Consider the following 18,993-nt stretch of genomic DNA (forward strand, 5'->3'; position numbering starts at 1 on the left):
GTTTATGTACTCAATCAATAATGGCAATTTGTTAATTTTTAAGTTTTGGTGCCAAAAACTAAACAAAATCAATTGTATTATTTAGTGAAAGTGTTCACCTACTGATGATTTCCTATGTGTGTTCATGACAGGACACGAGAGCAACAGTTCACACAGCCCCTTCATGACATTGGTGCGTTCAAGCGAAAACTTGTTTGTTTATCTAAAAACAGGACCTCCACAGTGATAGTGACAACATAAAACAACACAGCTGCACAAGAATCAGAGAACAGAACTTACTAAACAGGTCTGAAGAGTTTCAAGTTGAAGAATTTATGCATTTCTATGCCCAGCCTTATTTTATTGGAACTCTGGTATGTGTCACGTCTTCTTAATTCTGAACCAGTGTGCATGTGTGACAACACTCTGCAAAACAGTCGGTAGGTCTCTGCCAATCATGTCGTTTTTAAACCGGCTCATGACATGCAGTCTTCAATATACTTTTATGATAACTATTATTAAAAGAAAATAAGGCTGGGCATAGAAATGCATCAACTCTTCAGCTACAGACTCTTCAGACATGTTTAGTAAATTCTGTTCCCAGTTTTCGCAGCTGTGTTGTGTTCTGGTGTCGCTTTCACTGTGGAGGACCTGTTTTTAGATAAACTTATGAATTTTTGCTTGAACGCACCCGCGAGGGGTCTGCGTGAACTGTTGCTCTCGAGCCCTATCGTAAATGTGTACAGAGGACATCAACGGTCAGTTAACATTTTCACTAAATAATACATTAGATTTCTGTCTGTTTCTCACCATCTGTATCTTGCAGTGTTATTTTTTCTCATCGTATCTTCTTCAACAGTATTTCGTTGTAAAAATCCATCAATGGACATTTTCATTTTGTTGACATGATTAACACTGCAATGCATAAACAACACGGTTCACCTAGTCAAAGAAAATAATTATCAAAGAAGACATTCTTGGAGTTGAGGGAGATTCTTGAGAGGGTCTCTTCTGGGATTTTGCAGCATTTCCCAGGGCAAATACTGCAGTTTTCCTGCCGGAGGAAACTGAACCGAACTCAGCTGCTCACATGACCCTTAATCTCTGTCTGCAGTTGCCCCAAGAGAGAAAACAGACAGACGATGTCAGGTCAGAAGAAAATAATCTATTTCTGTTGCTTTGATGACAAACGGTCCAGTCAGTTAAATAAAACTGACATCTAAGGTCATGTTTTGCATTCTGGTGGATGGGGTTTTTCCTTCTTTCATTGTAGGATTTCTTCAATACTTTTATTGGGGTGAGTGGATTAGACTGTTCTAGCACACATGATAACATAAAGAGTCAATTTGGTATCATAGTCACGTTACTTTGCCTGTACATACTTCCTTCTTATTGCATCTAAACTCTTTTACTATAGCACATGACTCATAAGGTGATACATTTTAACATTTGCATTATATAAACAACTACATTTAGTCTGTAAATAATGGTGATCAGATGGTATTCTATTGTAATCACTTGTGTAAGAGAAGGCAATTATAGAGAGATGTTAAGGCAGAGGGAAAATGGAAACTATCCCATTACAGCTCTTGGAAAAGAAAGTGACAGTCTGTTCTTGGCTTGCTCTGTTCACTATGGTAACAATACACAGCAGGAGCTCACCCTGAAACCCATATGAGCCAGATCTGTTCAATAGGCTTACTAAGACACAGGTCTTATTTGCATGGTGGGAAAAAAAACAGCTAATTAATATTCCAACTCATAGTCGACATCTGAGTGTCAAAAGCTAAGCCTTTCTGATTTTTAAAAGCACTGGTGCTGATTGGCTTTTTGAGTGGAGATGACATTAAATAGGATTTAAATGGTCATTCACCAACTAAGAGATGAGTCACTAAAGTAGCCGTGGTTTATAATATTGTACAGCATTTTCATAATTCAGTGTTTCATTGATACATTTGCTGTTTTCTAACGTAAACCTTTCGGTCCTTGAGCGAATGTTACAGTACTTAAAACACTGACCTAACTTTTATTTATTTTGCTATATTAACTCCAGTCATTAAAAGAAAATAATACATTTTATTGGCAGACTGCACAGACTGCAGTGGGAATTTTTGGGAGCGCTCTGATGCCATGACAGTGTCTCTGGGGAGATGTAAATATTTCATGTTAATCTGGAACAAACCAGAGAGAATTAAAGTATTAAGAGGACCCTTGAGATCAAGAGATTTTTTTATTAGTTATTAGGCTGCATGTGGTCTGTTATGTATTGCACATAAACAATAAAACATCATTGCATGAATCTCCATTTATCCCTGAATGAACAAACTGGAATTTTCTGTATAATTTACTCTGATCACTGCAATCTTGTTTGGGATTTTGTCGATCTATCTATCTATCTATCTATCTATCTATCTATCTATCTATCTATCTATCTATCTATCTATCTATCTATCTATCTATCTGTCTGTCTATCTGTCTGTCTGTCCGTCCGTCCCTCTGCCCACCCACACACCGACCTACCTACCCGTCCGCTGCCCAGCCATCCATCTATCATCCAGCCTTTCGTCCACCCGCCTGCACACCAACCTACCTGTCTGTCTGTCCATCCGTCCATCCATCTATTCGTCCGTCTCTCTTTCTGTCTGTCTGTCTGTCTGTCTGTCTGTCTGTCTATCTATCTTTCTATCTATCTATCCATCTATCTGTCTATCCATCTATCCATCTATCTGTCTATCATCCATCCGTCTGCCCGTACAATGACATACCTACCTACCTACCTGTCCGTCCGTCCGTCCGTCTGTCTGTCTGTCTGTCTGTCTGTCTATCTATCTATCTATCTGTCTATCTATCTATCTATCTATCTATCTATCTATCTATCTATCTATCCTGTACATCACGGTCTGTCCGCCTGCCTGTACACTGACCTACCTACCTGTCCGGCCGTCTGTCTGTCTGTCTGTCTGTCTGTCTGTCTGTCTGTCTATCTATCAAGCTGGTGCTTTGTGCTGCAGGTTTGTTCTGTTGTTGCATTCTTGATTTAAAACTGATAATTTTCAAGTGAAATTCTTACTGTAATATCTCTGTTTAGATGTCCGGCCTCTCTTCGTCAGTAAACCCTGCCTCTTAACTGTTCAAAACACAGTTGCATTCATGCTGTTGTGTACAAACCTCCCAAAGGTCTTTGTTGAATTACAACTACAACTCCGGCCACAGGCATTTATTATGACACTAACATTTCAGGTCACATTAGTCACTGACATCTAATGTGTGCATATGTCTCCAAAAACACTATTAATCAAAAGCACCAAAGGCAGTACAGTTAAAACAGTTTAACACAACACTTTAAATCACTTTATTATGTTTTTATTTATAGGTGAATGGCAGAAAAATGTATCTAAGCCCCACTCATTTAGTCCAGACTCATTATTTTGTGCGGTGTGTTAAATGACTGAACTGGGAACACAGAGGTCGTCCGATATTGGATTTTGCAGAGACCAATAAAGCTGGTGGAAAAAGCTGAAACTCAGATTATCTAGCCGAATGTTTTAAAACCAATTTATTGAATGTAAAAAAAGAGAATAAAGAGTGTATAGGGGAAATATCCTCATGCACTTCACATTAGTTTACTCTCCATATTTGGTAAGCATCGCTGCCAGTAGATGATGTGCCTCTGGATATCATCAAATCACGGGAATGCTGTCCTGCAGATTGGTCCATAAAATGAATTGATAGACTACGTGTGTCGGTTTCTATAAATGTAGAGGCGAACAGGAGAGAAAGAGTGTGAGAAAGAAAGCGTTAGGGCTCAGTAAATTGTATTAACAGGCTGTCTGGTTTTGTTGCACAGCCTTATTATACAGACACAGAACAGTGCAGCAGTGCAGAGTCAGGCATATTTACATCTCTGCCTTGTAAAACATGAATGTCTCAGGAGCTAATTCAGTTACGTAAATCTATAGGATGTATACAGAGAGGCACTGTGCACTTTTTTGCCTCCGTGCTTTTATTTATCATTGTGTCCCGGGCAGCTATTTTCTATGGATACGAGAAGCATACTGTACAAGAACAGCTCCCATCAGGGCTGGACTTCGTAGAGAAATCAGCCCGGGATTTTACATAGCAACTAGCCCAAAAGTTGTTTAGCAGGAGGGGGGGGTTCGCTGTCCTTTTCTGCATATCGCAGCGCCGTTTTGTGGCCCGTTCTGCTTAATACGGTGGCTCATATTATCTTTTCATGGGCCATTTCGCGGCAGACCCTCCGGCTCGCTCGGTTCGCCTGATGGCCAGTCCGCCCCCGATCGGCCCCAAAGTGCGTCGGCCCACCAGGAAAATGCCCGGTATGCCAGATTACCAGTCCAGCCCTGGCTCTTATTTTGATTGGGGAAAGACTGAAATCTCTAAAACGGTTGGTCAAGATTACGATAAAAAAACATCTTTAAAAAAACAGCAGTTCAATTTGACATAAAAGATATCATAAATTGTGCATATCAAAAAATAAAATAAAATGGACATTCTCATGTTGACTGAAAGCCAATGTATGTATCTGAAAGATGATTGGCTCTTTTACCTGTAAAACGGGACTTCCTTTTCAACACACGCCTTATTTGGGCGTTCCAATTCCTCCCATTTATTTTAATACAAGTGCTCCGTCTCAGGCTAAACAGTCTTTGGTATTGCTCTGATTTGGATTGTTTTGGGCAAGTCAAGTCTTCCATATAGTCTCTCACTAAATATGGTCATAAAAGCAGCATGGATAATAATTAAAAAAACAATTATACTAAAGTTTTAGATGCATGCCACACTACAGGATTGGTCAACTTTCCTGAACTATTTCACCTGCTATCACGCTTTTACAACCTCGGTGCTACTGCCAAAAAACATCAAATCTTTGTGTCAGTGAGAGATGAATAAAAGGTTCATTTTCAGCTATTCTGGGTAGAGTATTTCAAAGGGTTGTGCTTTCTGTCAATTCTCTGACCAGGTTTGGCCTCATTTATTTTGGTCATGTGACTGATTTGAATGAACATCATACTGTAGATTCTCTGCGTACTGGTTCGTTTAAGTGACTCGTGTAATGCTTTACGAAACCTAATGATATTTGTGTTGTAGGTGAACACAGAGGTGGAGAGAGAGTTTTATTATTCGCAAAGCAAGACTGAAGCATTTAAAGGTCTTTCAGACTAGTTTATTTCAGTAAACACAGCTGTCGTTGCTAATAATCGGAGATACTTTTTCAAATGCTTTCATTTTGGCCTCTGAAGAATGTTGAATGGCATATCTCTACAGGAAGGAACAGAATAAACATAGACAGGATGTACAGTTCAGCAATTCATTCAGACTGACCACATATTAGGCAATGACATGTGGAGAACGGGGCTACTTGTCACATGGGGATGTTTTTTTTCTTTAGCGCTAGTATTGTGTGTGTTTTTTTGTGTGTAAATACTATCCTTTAAAATAAATTCCCCTGTTTGGATAAAAAAGGGAACATACACTGAAATACATCAAGACAAGGGTCAACTATATAATGAAGATAGCTTTAAACAAAAATAAATAAATAAATTAACTAATTAACTGTGTTCTCAGAGACAAATGTATTTATTTAATTATTTAATAAAAATGTGAACATATTTAAAAAAAAAAACGGTCAGGTCAAGGCAGGTTGAATTTTTTTTTAATGTTGTTTAAAGGGATAGTTCGCCCAAAAATGAATAAATAAATAAAAATAAAATTTGAATTATTTACTCACCCTCAAGCCATCCCAGATGTGTATGACTTACGTTCTTCTGCAGAACATAAATGAAGATATTTAGAGGAATATTTCAGCTCTGTAGATCCATACAATTTAAGTCAACAGGGTCCAAAAAGCACATAAAGGCAGCATAAAAGTAATCCATAAGACTCCAGTGGTTTAATCCATGTCTTCAGAAGTGATATGATAGGTGTGAGTGAGTAACAGATAGTCCTATTTTACTCTAAATCTCCACTTTCACATTCTTATTTTGTTTTTGGCGATTCGCATTCTCCGTGCACATCACCTCCTGCAGGGAAAGAGAGGAGAATTTATATTAAAAACGGTCTTAAATATTGATTTGTTTCTCACCCACACCTATCATATCGCTTCTGAATATATTGATTTAATGGATTTATGGATTCTGAAGATATGGATGGGCTTGTGGATTACGTTTATGATGCATTTATGTGCTTTTTGGGGCTTCAAAGTTTTGGTCACCATTCATTTGCATTGTATGGACCTACAGAGCTGAGATATTCTTCTAAAAATCTGTGTTCTGCTGAAGTAAGTCAAACACATCTGGGATGGCATGAGGGTGAGTAAATGAAGTTTTGGGTGAACTGTCCCTTTAAGTATTTAACATTTTACATTTTAATTTAAGAATGCATTGTTCATTCCCCTTTTTGATTTGTAACTAGTAGCCCCTAAGAAACATGCAAAAATCATTTTAGACCATATAGTTTTCTTAAAAATCAACATATGTGGATAGTGGGACTGAGTGGTGAATTTTTTAAATATTTTTAAATGTTATAGTTTTATGCAATGTATTCATTATAATGTATGTTAGCCAAAACAATGGTTTATATTTTTGTGTGTTACATTTGACATTTTGTATGTTTTATAAATTGTTTGGGATTCATAATGTTTGTTTTTTTACTGTTTATATGTAGCCTGTAATATATTATTTACTGGCAGCTTCCCACTATGACAATGCACTCCATATAGTGTGACAATATGCTGAAAACACTGGGGCATGTTGTCACAGAAGGTCAACATGTGTTTAATGAACTGCATCTTTATTCCTAGGCAATAATGGGTTGTTGTTTTTTGCCTTTTAATATGTGCCTATACAGAAATGTACCTTTGACACACAAAAAAAAACCTGCTCTGAGAATTATTTACTAAATAGTACAAATAGTAAATAGCATGAAAACTAACCCCAGTCTTACCTATTTAATAAAGCTACTAGTGTCTTGCAGTTTTCTGCACTAAAAATACAGCTTTAATTGAGTTATAAATAGCCTTTGATGGCTATTCTTTTTCTTTTTTTAGTTTGCTTTTTTCCTTTGCTTTTTGTTCATTTGAACTGCATGCTTCTGCCCCTCACATCTTCAACTGTCTTTTCTTCATGCCTCTCTCACGTCTGCAATCTTGTGTTCTCTCTCTCTCTCTCTTTTTCTCTCCCTTTCTCTTTCAGCAAAACTATTCAGATCAATATAGTCGATGACGAGGAGTATGAAAAGAATAAGAACTTCTTCATGGAGATTGGAGAGCCACAATTGGTGGAAATGAGTGAGAGAAAAGGTGGGACGTCCCGAAACTGCCCCAGTGTGCTGCCATCTACTGGGCTCAGTTGGAAGTGTTCAAACCTTACATAGGCTGCAAATATGATCATTAGATGTTTCAATCACGGTTCTGTCAATAGCACCTCTGACCTGAGAAATTAAAAAGATTGAAGGCTTCTGAAGAGGAGGACCCGTTATAATTGCTCCGTTAAGAGCAACATTTATAAATGTATAAAATAGAAATGGAGAGTCGCCATGGGTTGCACTGAGAATAATTCACAGTCGGCTCCACCTGGAATTTAACATGGGTTTTTAGAATAGGGGTTTTATATTACAGGGTAAAATAATGTCTATTTTATCCTACAGCATGTCAAAACTCTAAAAACTACCACAAAGATGTAACTTTAAAAGCACACAGCAGCTTCAACATTCATGTAACATATGACGGTGCGGAATATGTGTTGTAGAACAAAATTACTTATTTGACTTATTTAAAAAAACAAACATTTTTTTTTATTGCAAAATATTTTTTTTATGTGGCTTGTTATACGTATCACGGCACTTCCGGATGAAATGAACACAAATGCCGCTAAAACAACAATTTCACTCAATTCACGAGTAAAACACCCTTTTAGTTACCTGTGAGTAATTCGTTTCTGTAATTGAATTACCTTTTAGTCAAGCATTACATTTTAAATTCTTGTAATAATATTTCAGTTACTGACTTTCAATTGAAGTAGTTACTTTTAAGTACATTACATGCGCTAATGTAATATGTATAAAAGTAACTTAAAACTAAAATATTTAATAATGTGATTACTTTTTAGATGAAGTAATCAATAAAGTAATCTGATTACATTTTACAAGTAATTTGTCATTTGTAGTGGATTATTGTAGTGGTAATTTACAAAATACTCCTTATGACATCTAAACACTTTTATTATAGTGTATGGCCCCATTTTATCGTTTGCATTATATAATTAAGTGTGATTATATTGCGATGCAAAGGATCTTGGTACGAGTCCTGAAGAGCATGTGAGCTGAAAGTGTCATAGAAGCACTACAAACTGACGTCATTGTGTTTTTCATCTCACATTTGCTTTTTATGACACTATTGAGTGGTTTCAGGTTTAGGGTAGGGAGGTCGGTTTTGTTGATTGAAAACTCAATAGACCATTAACCTTAAAAACCTCTGTTTTGGAGACAATTGAACTCGCTTTTAGCGCCACACAGTGGCCATTTCACCTTTGAACTGCCCAGATACATGTAATGAAACACGTACTGCTCAGTTGCCGCACAAGCCCTCAAATGTGATTTTATGTTCCCCCCACAGGAAGACCATGCAGGTTAAAATTCTTAACCATGAGGAGTATGACAAACATACAAACTTCTTCATAGAGCTGCAGGAACCAGAATGGAGGAGGAGGGGATGGACAGGTGAAAGATAGCAAAAAAGCAAGTTTCTTTCTCTGCAGCTGCCCTTTATTCTGGCCTCTGACTTTCACTTCCTCCGCTCCTCCTTCAAAGCTGTTCCTCTACTTTCATTACTGTTGCTTTAATGGCATCTTCCTCCTGCTCAATTTCACTGAGTTTCGTCCTGGCCAGAGGTTAAGAGCTCTCTCTCTGAGAACAGGTGTAATTGGCCTAAAGGACTTTATTGGTCCTAAGCTGTAGAGACCGCTTCCTTTAGGCCAGTATGACACTAGGTATGGAATTTGTGTCACTTACTAGAGTCTGTGAGTGTTCATGGTTTGGTCTGTACTGATAGGAGTCATTAGGAATTATTAGAATGACCTCTAGTGACCACTAAGATTGCTTCCATGTTGCTATAATCCAATGTTATCTCATAGAACATTCCATAGAATGTCTCAGTATTTTACATGTCTCCTTTTGCTTTTGTGACATCATGCACTTGAGTGATGATCATGTTATCCAGCATGATTTAAGAATGTTCCAAAGAGCATGTTGTGTGCTTCAATGAAAGCCTTTTTAAAGGATCTTAAATGGTCAGTATCCCACATTTGCTTATTTGATTAGTAACCTAATGACCTAAAAATTAGTTCAAAATCTATCTTGAATCCACTTCATGCTCTCCAAAGTTTAGAACTCCAATTCCAATATTTGTCGTTTTCTAAAATCTAATTCTACAGTGTTAAAGCAAAACAATCCAGAGCGTAATCCAAAAATAGCACCGCAATGCTGACTCTGTGTTACTGTATTGCTTACTTCATTCATACTTATTTTGCTCCGTCTTTATCTCCATTTTTCTTTCATTATCTTTTTTGTTCTGTCTTTTCCATGTTTCTGCATTAGCTATGTTGCTGCATGAGTTTGGTAAGCTGTCTCTTTTTTTCCTGCTCTTTATTTCTGTAATGAAAAGTCATATTTGTCACTAATGGCTCCATAAATGTAGATACTTTAGCAACACTTAGTATAAAATTGTGTGAATGTTATTGCATTATAACAAAATATCAAACCAAGTGGTATATATATATATACACTCACCTAAAGGATTATTAGGAACACCATACTAATACTGTGTTTGACCCCCTTTCGCCTTCAGAACTGCCTTAATTCTACGTGGCATTGATTCAACAAGGTGCTGAAAGCATTCTTTAGAAATGTTGGCCCATATTGATAGGATAGCATCTTGCAGTTGATGGAGATTTGTGGGATGCACATCCAGGGCACGAAGCTCCCGTTCCACCACATCCCAAAGATGCTCTATTGGGTTGAGATCTGGTGACTGTGGGGGCCATTTTAGTACAGTGAACTCATTGTCATGTTCAAGAAACCAATTTGAAATGATTCAAGCTTTGTGACATGGTGCATTATCCTGCTGGAAGTAGCCATCAGAGGATGGGTACATGGTGGCCATAAAGGGATGGACATGGTCAGAAACAATGCTCAGGTAGGCCGTGGCATTTAAACGATGCCCAATTGGCACTAAGGGGCCTAAAGTGTGCCAATAAAACATCCCCCACACCATTACACCACCACCACCAGCCTGCACAGTGGTAACAAGGCATGATGGATCCATGTTCTCATTCTGTTTATGCCAAATTCTGACTCTACCATCTGAATGTCTCAACAGAAATCGAGACTCATCAGACCAGGCAACATTTTTCCAGTCTTCAACTGTCCAATTTTGGTGAGCTCTTGCAAATTGTAGCCTCTTTTTATTATTTGTAGTGGAGATGAGTGGTACCCGGTGGGGTCTTCTGCTGTTGTAGCCCATCCGCCTCAAGGTTGTGCGTGTTGTGGCTTCACAAATACTTTGCTGCATACCTCGGTTGTAACGAGTGGTTATTTCAGGCAAAGTTGCTCTTCTATCAGCTTGACTCAGTCGGCCCATTCTCCTCTGACCTCTAGCATCAACAAGGCATTTTCACCCACAGGACTGCCGCATACTGGATGTTTTTCCTTTTCACACCATTCTTTGTAAACCCTAGAAATGGTTGTGCGTGAAAATCCCAGTAACTGAGCAGATTGTGAAATACTCAGACCGGCCCGTCTGGCACCAACAACCATGCCACGCTCAAAATTGCTTAAATCACCTTTCTTTCCCATTCTGACATTCAGTTTGGAGTTCAGGAGATTGTCTTGACCAGGACCACACCCCTAAATGCATTGAAGCAACTGCCATGTGATTGGTTGATTTAGATAATTGCATTAATGAGAAATTGAACAGGTGTTCCTAATAATCCTTTAGGTGAGTGTATATATATATAAAAAGTAATGGCAGTGTGTACATATATATATATAATGTTATCTTACTCTTACTGTAATTAAGATAAGAAGTATTTGGGAGACTAAGTGGAACATGTTCAGTTAACTGGTTACTTTTCATGGTGCACCTGTAAAATTGACTGTATTGAGAGACTTATACATACACTATATTTTGCTTGCAAAAATTAATTCTGAGAAAAAGTCTACATCATTTGTTTGCAGATGCCACTTGGTTTGAGGTTTTGTTATCTAGTACAATTAAATGTATACATTTTAAAGTGTGGATTAATAATACTTATTTGGGGCCGATGTATTAGCATATGTAACTCTTTGTTCAGATGTACTATCAAACATGTTCACATTCAGTGGTGTTCATCTAATTTCACACTGTCCCCATCATGTCATCAACCAAACAATCAAAACTTCATCAAAGCTAATTCACACATTCATATAAGCTACAAACATAGTTTTCTATCATACCTAAAACTAGACCTTAAAACCCGGAATGAACATAGACTGAGTTCAATTTGTGTTTTATGATTTTAGGTGGCTTCGTAAAGACAGGTATGGTGATATTTTCGCTAGAGGTGCTTCGCTAACTCAATATCAGCTACTTAAGCTAACTTGCTTTGCTAACCAAGCGATTTAAGTTTCAGCCATAGATTTAAACTTGTCTGTGATAATCTTTTCCTTAATAGACAAGCAGCTTTATGGTAAGAGATTCAATTTCACTTCTCACCAAATTGAAAGCTAAATATAACATTGAGTGTGTTTGGTAAATGGTTTTGCTAGACTAGAGAGTTAACTGCAAAAAATCATTTTCTTTATCAGTGTTTTTGTCTTGTGTTCTTCAATCGAAATAAATATAGGCCACTGGAGAAGAAAAAAGATAAAAAGACTTGTAAAGGTGCGTACACACTGCCAGCGACATCGCGCGCGACTCCATACCATTCATTTTCAATGAGAGCACAGCGACTTCCGGCGACACGAGCTGTCGCGACCGTTGGCGACTAGAAGTGGGCGTGTCCAGCGACGCGACAAAGTTGAGACAAGTTCAACTTTATTCAAATGAAGAGCGACTAACGCAAGCGACAGCCAATAGGAGAGAAGACGGGAGAGCTCTCGTGATCCTCTCTCTCTCTCTCTCTCTCTCTCTCTCTCTCTCTCAGCTCCTGCAGTAACGGAAAGATGGATGAAAGGCTAATTCTTTTTGTTAGAAATTTTCCAGTGCTCTATGATATGTCTCTTCCCACGTACAAGGACATTTTTAAGAAAAATACTGTGTGGAAAGGTGTATCTGAGATCGCAGGGATTTTATGGACCCAGACAGACCGGCATTTGCATTTTTGCCGCAGATAAACAGCCGCTATGGCAAACAGCACGCCTTGTTTCTCATTCATCTTTGATATAAAGCATTTTATGTACCGATTCCATTTATATTTAGTATTTTCCCTCCAAAATGTTTGTTTTTAGTGGCAAGAAAAGAGATTCACTGCCAACAGCAATGGAATGACATCCGTGAATGTCATTTATAAACGTTACTAGGCAACCAGTAGTTGGAACACCCACTAGCGACTTCACCGCCAGCCACTGGCGACCTACAGCGACAAAGTCGCTGGCAGTGTGTACGCAGCTTAAGACAATAGCGCTGATATCTTAAATTAAGTCTCTTTTTCTTACCCCCATTGGCATTTGTTTTCTTTTTTTAAACAAAACTTACTTAATTAAAAAAACAAGACTTATAATCTTACACAGTTTGCTTCTCAAGTAAATGCATCTTGTTTTAAGGACAAAAATTGTAATTAAAGGAATATTCAAGTTACATTCAATCGACAGCATTTGTGACATAATGTTGATTTCCACAAAAAATTATTTTGACACGTCCCTCTTTAAAATGGAGGTTAAATGGAAGAGAATGGGGCCAATGTTTGGAGGGTTTAAAGGCAAGAATGTGAAGCTTATCATTTTATAATAGCACTTACATTAATTGTTATGGTAACACTTGTGTATATTTGAGCTGTAAAGTTGTTTAAATCATCGTTTCGGTTTACGGCATTATGTCGTCATGGCGATGAAGTTGCAAAATTGGACATAACTTTACACAGAAAAGATTAGCAAGTGATTTTATCAAACTAAAATCATGTTAACACACATATTGTTTACATCTTATGGCTATACTTTAGAAACGGTGAGTATTTTAACGTTTACGTATTGGCCCCCATTGACTTCCATTGTAAGTGCCTCACTGTAACACTTTTCCTTTTTTAAAGAAAAGGAGGGACGAGTCAGAATACATTTTTGGTGATCAACAATATGCCACAAATACTGTCGATTGAACGTAACTTGTTTTGAACCAGGAATATACCTTTTTAAGAGAATAACTTTTTGCAGTAATGCCACTTCATTCAGCGGGTCCCTAAAATAATCTAGACATGCTAACTTTGATTTGCTGATATTAACTTATCTGTGTACTTGCTTGAAACATTTCCTTTTCAAGTAATATAACAGTGATTCCAACCCCTTATTTACAAGTTGTGTGTGTGGCATTCCAAGTTAAATAAAGACATGCATGAACTATCAGTGCCGTGAACTTGCTAGCACATGCTAATTGTTTACTTCTGAAATGCCAAATTTGCTGCATGCCAAAAAGCTTTTTGTATGTCGGGGAACAGCACGACCCACAACGTTACCTCTTCAGGAACGCTCGTTTGCATTATTCCCAAAGGCGACCGGGCAGGTTCCTGAATGAGAATGTGCAGCTAGTCTGACGTGTCAGTGTCTCGTCAAACTCGCTCAACTATGATAGCTTGCACAATTATGCTTCAAACGTGCTCCTCCCTTTGAACAATCTGTGTCTTAGGAGAGTCTATTGCTGGGAAATGTAGTCACTGAGAGAACAGTGCTAGCTAAAATAAGCAAACGTCAGTCAGAAGAATGGAATGAACACTATGTAAAGGAAGGGTGTGGGTGATTTTACATATAGAGGTCCATCAAAGTTCTTCAGGTTCTTCTACTCCCATCTATCACAACACCTTGTTCCTGTGACAATTCCTCGGGAATAATTCCACTACCCAAACTCCACCTTCAATTTTGTTATTTCTATGACCAGCAGCCATATCACCCTGTAGCTCAAGACTGGTTGCCTACTGAAGCTAAGCGGTCCTGAGCTTTTGTATTACCTGGATGGGAGACCTACTGGGAAAATTAAGGTATCAGTGAGCCCAGCAGGGGGTGCTCTCCTTGCAGATCTTTATAGATCCCAATATAGTGCTGGGGACATTATACTGTAAAAAGCCACCATCCTTCCAATGAGATGTTAAACTGGGGGCACTTCTTGTTAAGAGTATGGGTGTAACCCCCAGTGTCCTGGCCAAGTTCCCCTATTAGCCCTTTCTCAATCATGGCTTTCTAATAATCCCCATCCATTAATTGGCTCTATAACTCTACACTCTCCTCTCCACCAATAGCTGGTGATTGCACTTTGGCTGCTATCACATCATCCAGGTGGATGCTGGTGGTGGTTGAGGAGCGTCCCGTTCACTGTGTAGAGTGCTTTGAGTGTAGTGTCAGAAAAGGGCTCTATAAATGTAATGTTCATTCATGACAATAAGGGAAAAGTTCACCCCAAAATGTAAATATGCAGTCGACATTTTCTCGTTTTCTCAAAACCCTTATTGCTTTTTAGGCTGAATGTTAGCCTCAGTCACTATTCGCTTCCATTGAACCTTTTTTCCATACAATAAAAGTGACTATTTAAATTGTTTTGTGTACTATCCCTTTAAGTAGTCCTGGGTGGAATGTGATGGGCAACTTGCAGCTTGAGTTACTGGTCAAAAACCAGTAAAAATAAATTAATGTAATACTCAAGGCTCTACGTATGTTCTGTGTTCTCTCAATTGATATAGGACAATTTCTCCATTGTTTTCAACTGCATGTGTCAACAAACTCTGAATCTTTGCTTCAGTCATTGGTAAAACTCGGTTGATTTGTCTTTATTAACATTGTTCAGTGAATGTGTTTGGGCTCATCAGGCAGGGATGTGTACCGGAAAGTGCAGGGTAGAGACAAACCAGTCCCCTCCACCATTATCAGCATCACAGGTATTCATTTCCCCTCATTTTATCATTCTCTTTCTTTTCATTATTTAACAGAATAGTTCAAAATGATGTACTCACCACATGCTGTTTCAAACCAACACTAATGGAGAATTTTTGAAGGATCTTCAAGCAGCGCTTTTCCATACAATGAGAGTTCATATTGATGACAGCTGTCAAGCAAAACACCTTTATGATGTTTTAAAAAGAAAAATCTTTTTGGAGCTTGATAGACTTAAGCCTTATTTGGATGGGAATGATCTTCGTTGCAGACTACAGTACAGTTTCACTGTGAATTTGAAAACATAGGTTGACATTTCTTGAGCTAATCTCGCTCTGTGCTTACCCAATTTCAAAGCACTGCCCTCAATGGACAAAGCGGGAAGTGTTACGTAATGTCCACAGGGGGGTGCCAAAAGTGAGTTGTTTTTAGCTGTAAATGATGTAATGCAGTGAAGAAGAATGCATTTTATGAAGTATACCTCCAAACCCAAACCACCGACCCTAAACCTAATCATCAGTGGAGGAGAAATGTAATCTTAGATGGAGAATGGAACCTCTGAATTATGCGAACACAATTACTTCCAGGTTCCAATATGGGACAAGAACCCAGGTTTCCCACGCTGCTGACACAACACAATATACACGGATAGTAAGTCTCATTAAAAGTGTAAATTCTTGAAGAAACTAATAAAAAAAAAATTTGTTACATTTCTTTTTAAGAAAATAATAATAAATCTACAGGCGTGAGTTTGAATCCAGGGCGTACTGAGTGACTCCAGTCAGGTCTCCTAAGCAACCAAATTGGCCCGGTTGCTAGGGAGGGTAGAGTCACATGGGGCAACCTCCTTGTGGTCATGATTAGGGGTTCTCGCTCTCAACTGGGCACAGTAAGTTGTGTGTGGATCGTGGAGAGTAGCATGAGTCTCCACATGCTGTGAGTCTCCGCGGTGTCATGCACGAGTCACGTGATCAGATGCGTGGATTGACGGTCTCAGAAGCGGAGGCAACTGAGACTTGTCCTCCGCCACCCGGATTGAGGTGAGTAACCGCGCCACCACGAGGACCTACTAAGTAGTGGGAATTGGGCATTTAAAATTGGAGAGAAAAAGGAATAATTTTTTTTTTTTAAAAGCAGTGAAACAATTTTATTTTAAGATATGATTAATAGTTGGAAAAACTTTTGTCCACCAATTCAAAGTCATGAGGTGTAATAAACATCTAGGTAGCCATTTTATGGTCATGTGACAAAAAAACTAAAAACAGAGATTTAGACCACTTTTAAATTATAATTTTTTCAGATCATTAAATATCAATATTTTGACATTTTTATTTGGTGTAAGACTGAGAAAACATCTTGATATTCTTGACTCAAAAAGTCACTATATTTGTAAAAATATTTGTATGTTTTGAAGTTAATGATTAAATTGAATACACTCAGAAAAGTATTTTAATACCTTTTAATTGATGGTTACACCACATGACATTTGATAGTCGTTTAGTCAGTTTCTTTTGTAGAAAATATTAAAGATGTTGTTGTTTTTTTAATTTGTGAAACCAGCATCTCAAAGATTACATCTCTACAAACATGACATGTGTTTTAAACTAGATTTTTAATAGATTTCTCATTCTTATTATCACCTCGGTCAACCTTATTTTTCAATGACCCATGTCCCCTTCATCAATTTGCACAGGATTAATATAACCTGGGATAATCTTTTTATAGAAGGTAAAATGCTGTTATCTTTTCCGGCGTGGGAAAGCACAGTCTGTAAAAAGTAATAATAAATGATAGGTACTTTAGTTACATAACAGAAACTCTGCTAAATCTCAACATAACAAAATGTTTAACAAAAGCAAGTATCCCCATTTATATTCATCTTGCATAAAAACCCATCAAATAACATTTAATTATAACATGTACTCTACCTATCGAGTCCCATGTTGGGAAATGGGAATCCCCTGCCCAGTTTCATCAATGCTACATTAACAACACAACATTTATTCATGTAGTCCCAACTCAAATGAATTAAGTAAACTTACCATTTTACAAGTTTAAATGGATAGAACGCAATGAAATCAAGACACAATGACAAAATGTTCAAGAATTGTGTATTTTAGTGCATTTTAAGGGTGTTTTTAAATATTTCCTGTTTCAGTGGCATACCCAAAATGAAAGGCTTATAACTTCACAAAAAAGTTTAAAAATAAGGAGGGTCAAATGTTTGGTATCAATGTAAGGAAAATCTTTCAAAAATTTTTAATGATATAGATTATGATATGTTTTTATAATAATAATAATAATAATAATAAAATATTTTCTTATTTTTCCTATTTGACATTATATATCTCTTGATGTAAATAAGGTGGCTCTGAAAATCTGCTTTTGTTTTGTTCCCAATCATATCAACTGTAACTGATTTTGTGTTGTGTTGATACGTCAAAGCAATCAACAGTTATAGCATTACAAAAATATTTATCCTAGTATACAAAAATGCCTCGATGTGTGCAAAAACATCTCCAAACAAATAAAACATAATAATTGTACAAAATAACTAATTACACATGCAAACACAACAATGACTAAAGGTTTGTATTGCATGCAGACATGATTTTAGTAATGAGATTTCACAGAATGAGTTTAATTCTGTGCCATTTGAGTCATCATTGAGTCTGTGTCATGTATTTGGCGCCATCTCCTGGTGGCCATATGTACTTCACTCCATTGTTCTTCATGTGGATTATCTAATGATCTATGCATCTGATTATATTGTGTGTGTGTGTGTGTGTGTGTGCATGTGTGAAAGATAATCACCTCCTCTAAGTAATGGCATGCAATATTTCATGTTCCGTTTTTTTGGTGAAGTTATAAGCAGAAAAGCGGCATACAAGCAACACCAACATAATTGTCAAAGACACATACATACACTATAACTCGCTATATTTTTGTCTGTAAGTAAAACAAATAGGCTGGTTGTATTCTACTCCTTAACAGCTTTCCATTAACATATGACACATGGCTATTTGATGGGTTTGACATTGTTACTGATTGCAATAATATGTACAGTGCAATTGTTTTTAAATACATTATCAAAACGGGAAACTTCTGATTTGTCTGCAAATGTCAAAGCACTTGTTCAGTTTTGATCATAATGTCTACATGCATTGGAAAGAAAAACTTCTAAGCTTTCAAACAATACCTATTTTGTGTTGATCAAGACTGTCGTTATTAATATTTTGACAATTATATTTTTTTCTCACGGGCCCATCCAAGCTTACAGGGTTAAATAAGTCAATTGAACAAGCAGCAAAATCCTTTTTTTAAAGTGCATATTAATAAGGCTGCGGTCACTTAAACTGTCATTGAATGGAAAACAGCTTTTGTGTTCCATGGACAAAATATACCAGCATACAGGTTTAAACTTCATGAGGGTGAGTAAATAATGACAGAATTGTTATCCATTTAATGTCTTCATTTCCTCTTTTATTTAACTGTAAATATGCAGTTTGCAATTGTGTGCATATTTGATCCAATAAACCCTATTTCAAACAGTATTTGAATGTGTGAATGAAAACAGTCGTAATACAGAAGATGAGGTGAGACCGTTATTTAGTTCATCTTTACCTAAATATATTTAGTCATTTTTATCTTTTTAAACCATCTGTAAGGCTCACACCTCTCTGAGTTTGCTTTCAAATATGCAAGTGCAGACTGACAGCATTGCTTTTCCCACACTTCTAAACAAACTTGGCTCACATTGCGAACATTACAACTTCATTAAAACCCCCATGTGGCAGGGCGGAGGGCGGGGCCGGGTCGTGATCCTACACACCCGGTCCCGTATTAGGCTAATCAAGCCTCCCGAGAGGGATAAGTGTCGACTGCAGAGGA

The 18,993-nt window shown here is 37.5% G+C and overlaps 1 protein-coding gene across 2 annotated transcripts in view; it reads left to right on the top strand.

Annotated features, from left to right (window-relative positions):
* Window positions 1-18,993, top strand: part of LOC127626228 (sodium/calcium exchanger 1-like) — a 67,234-nt gene that overhangs the window by 34,099 nt on the left and 14,142 nt on the right. For both annotated transcript variants that reach the window (XM_052101863.1, XM_052101861.1), the window contains exons 3-7: window positions 7,191-7,297; window positions 9,592-9,612; window positions 11,554-11,571; window positions 11,706-11,720; window positions 15,039-15,107. In XM_052101863.1, the coding sequence (XP_051957823.1) occupies window positions 7,191-7,297; window positions 9,592-9,612; window positions 11,554-11,571; window positions 11,706-11,720; window positions 15,039-15,107 (230 nt within the window). The remainder of the gene's footprint in view (window positions 1-7,190; window positions 7,298-9,591; window positions 9,613-11,553; window positions 11,572-11,705; window positions 11,721-15,038; window positions 15,108-18,993) is intronic.

This window comes from Xyrauchen texanus, chromosome 32, assembly GCF_025860055.1.
Source record: "Xyrauchen texanus isolate HMW12.3.18 chromosome 32, RBS_HiC_50CHRs, whole genome shotgun sequence".
NCBI lineage: Eukaryota > Metazoa > Chordata > Actinopteri > Cypriniformes > Catostomidae > Xyrauchen > Xyrauchen texanus.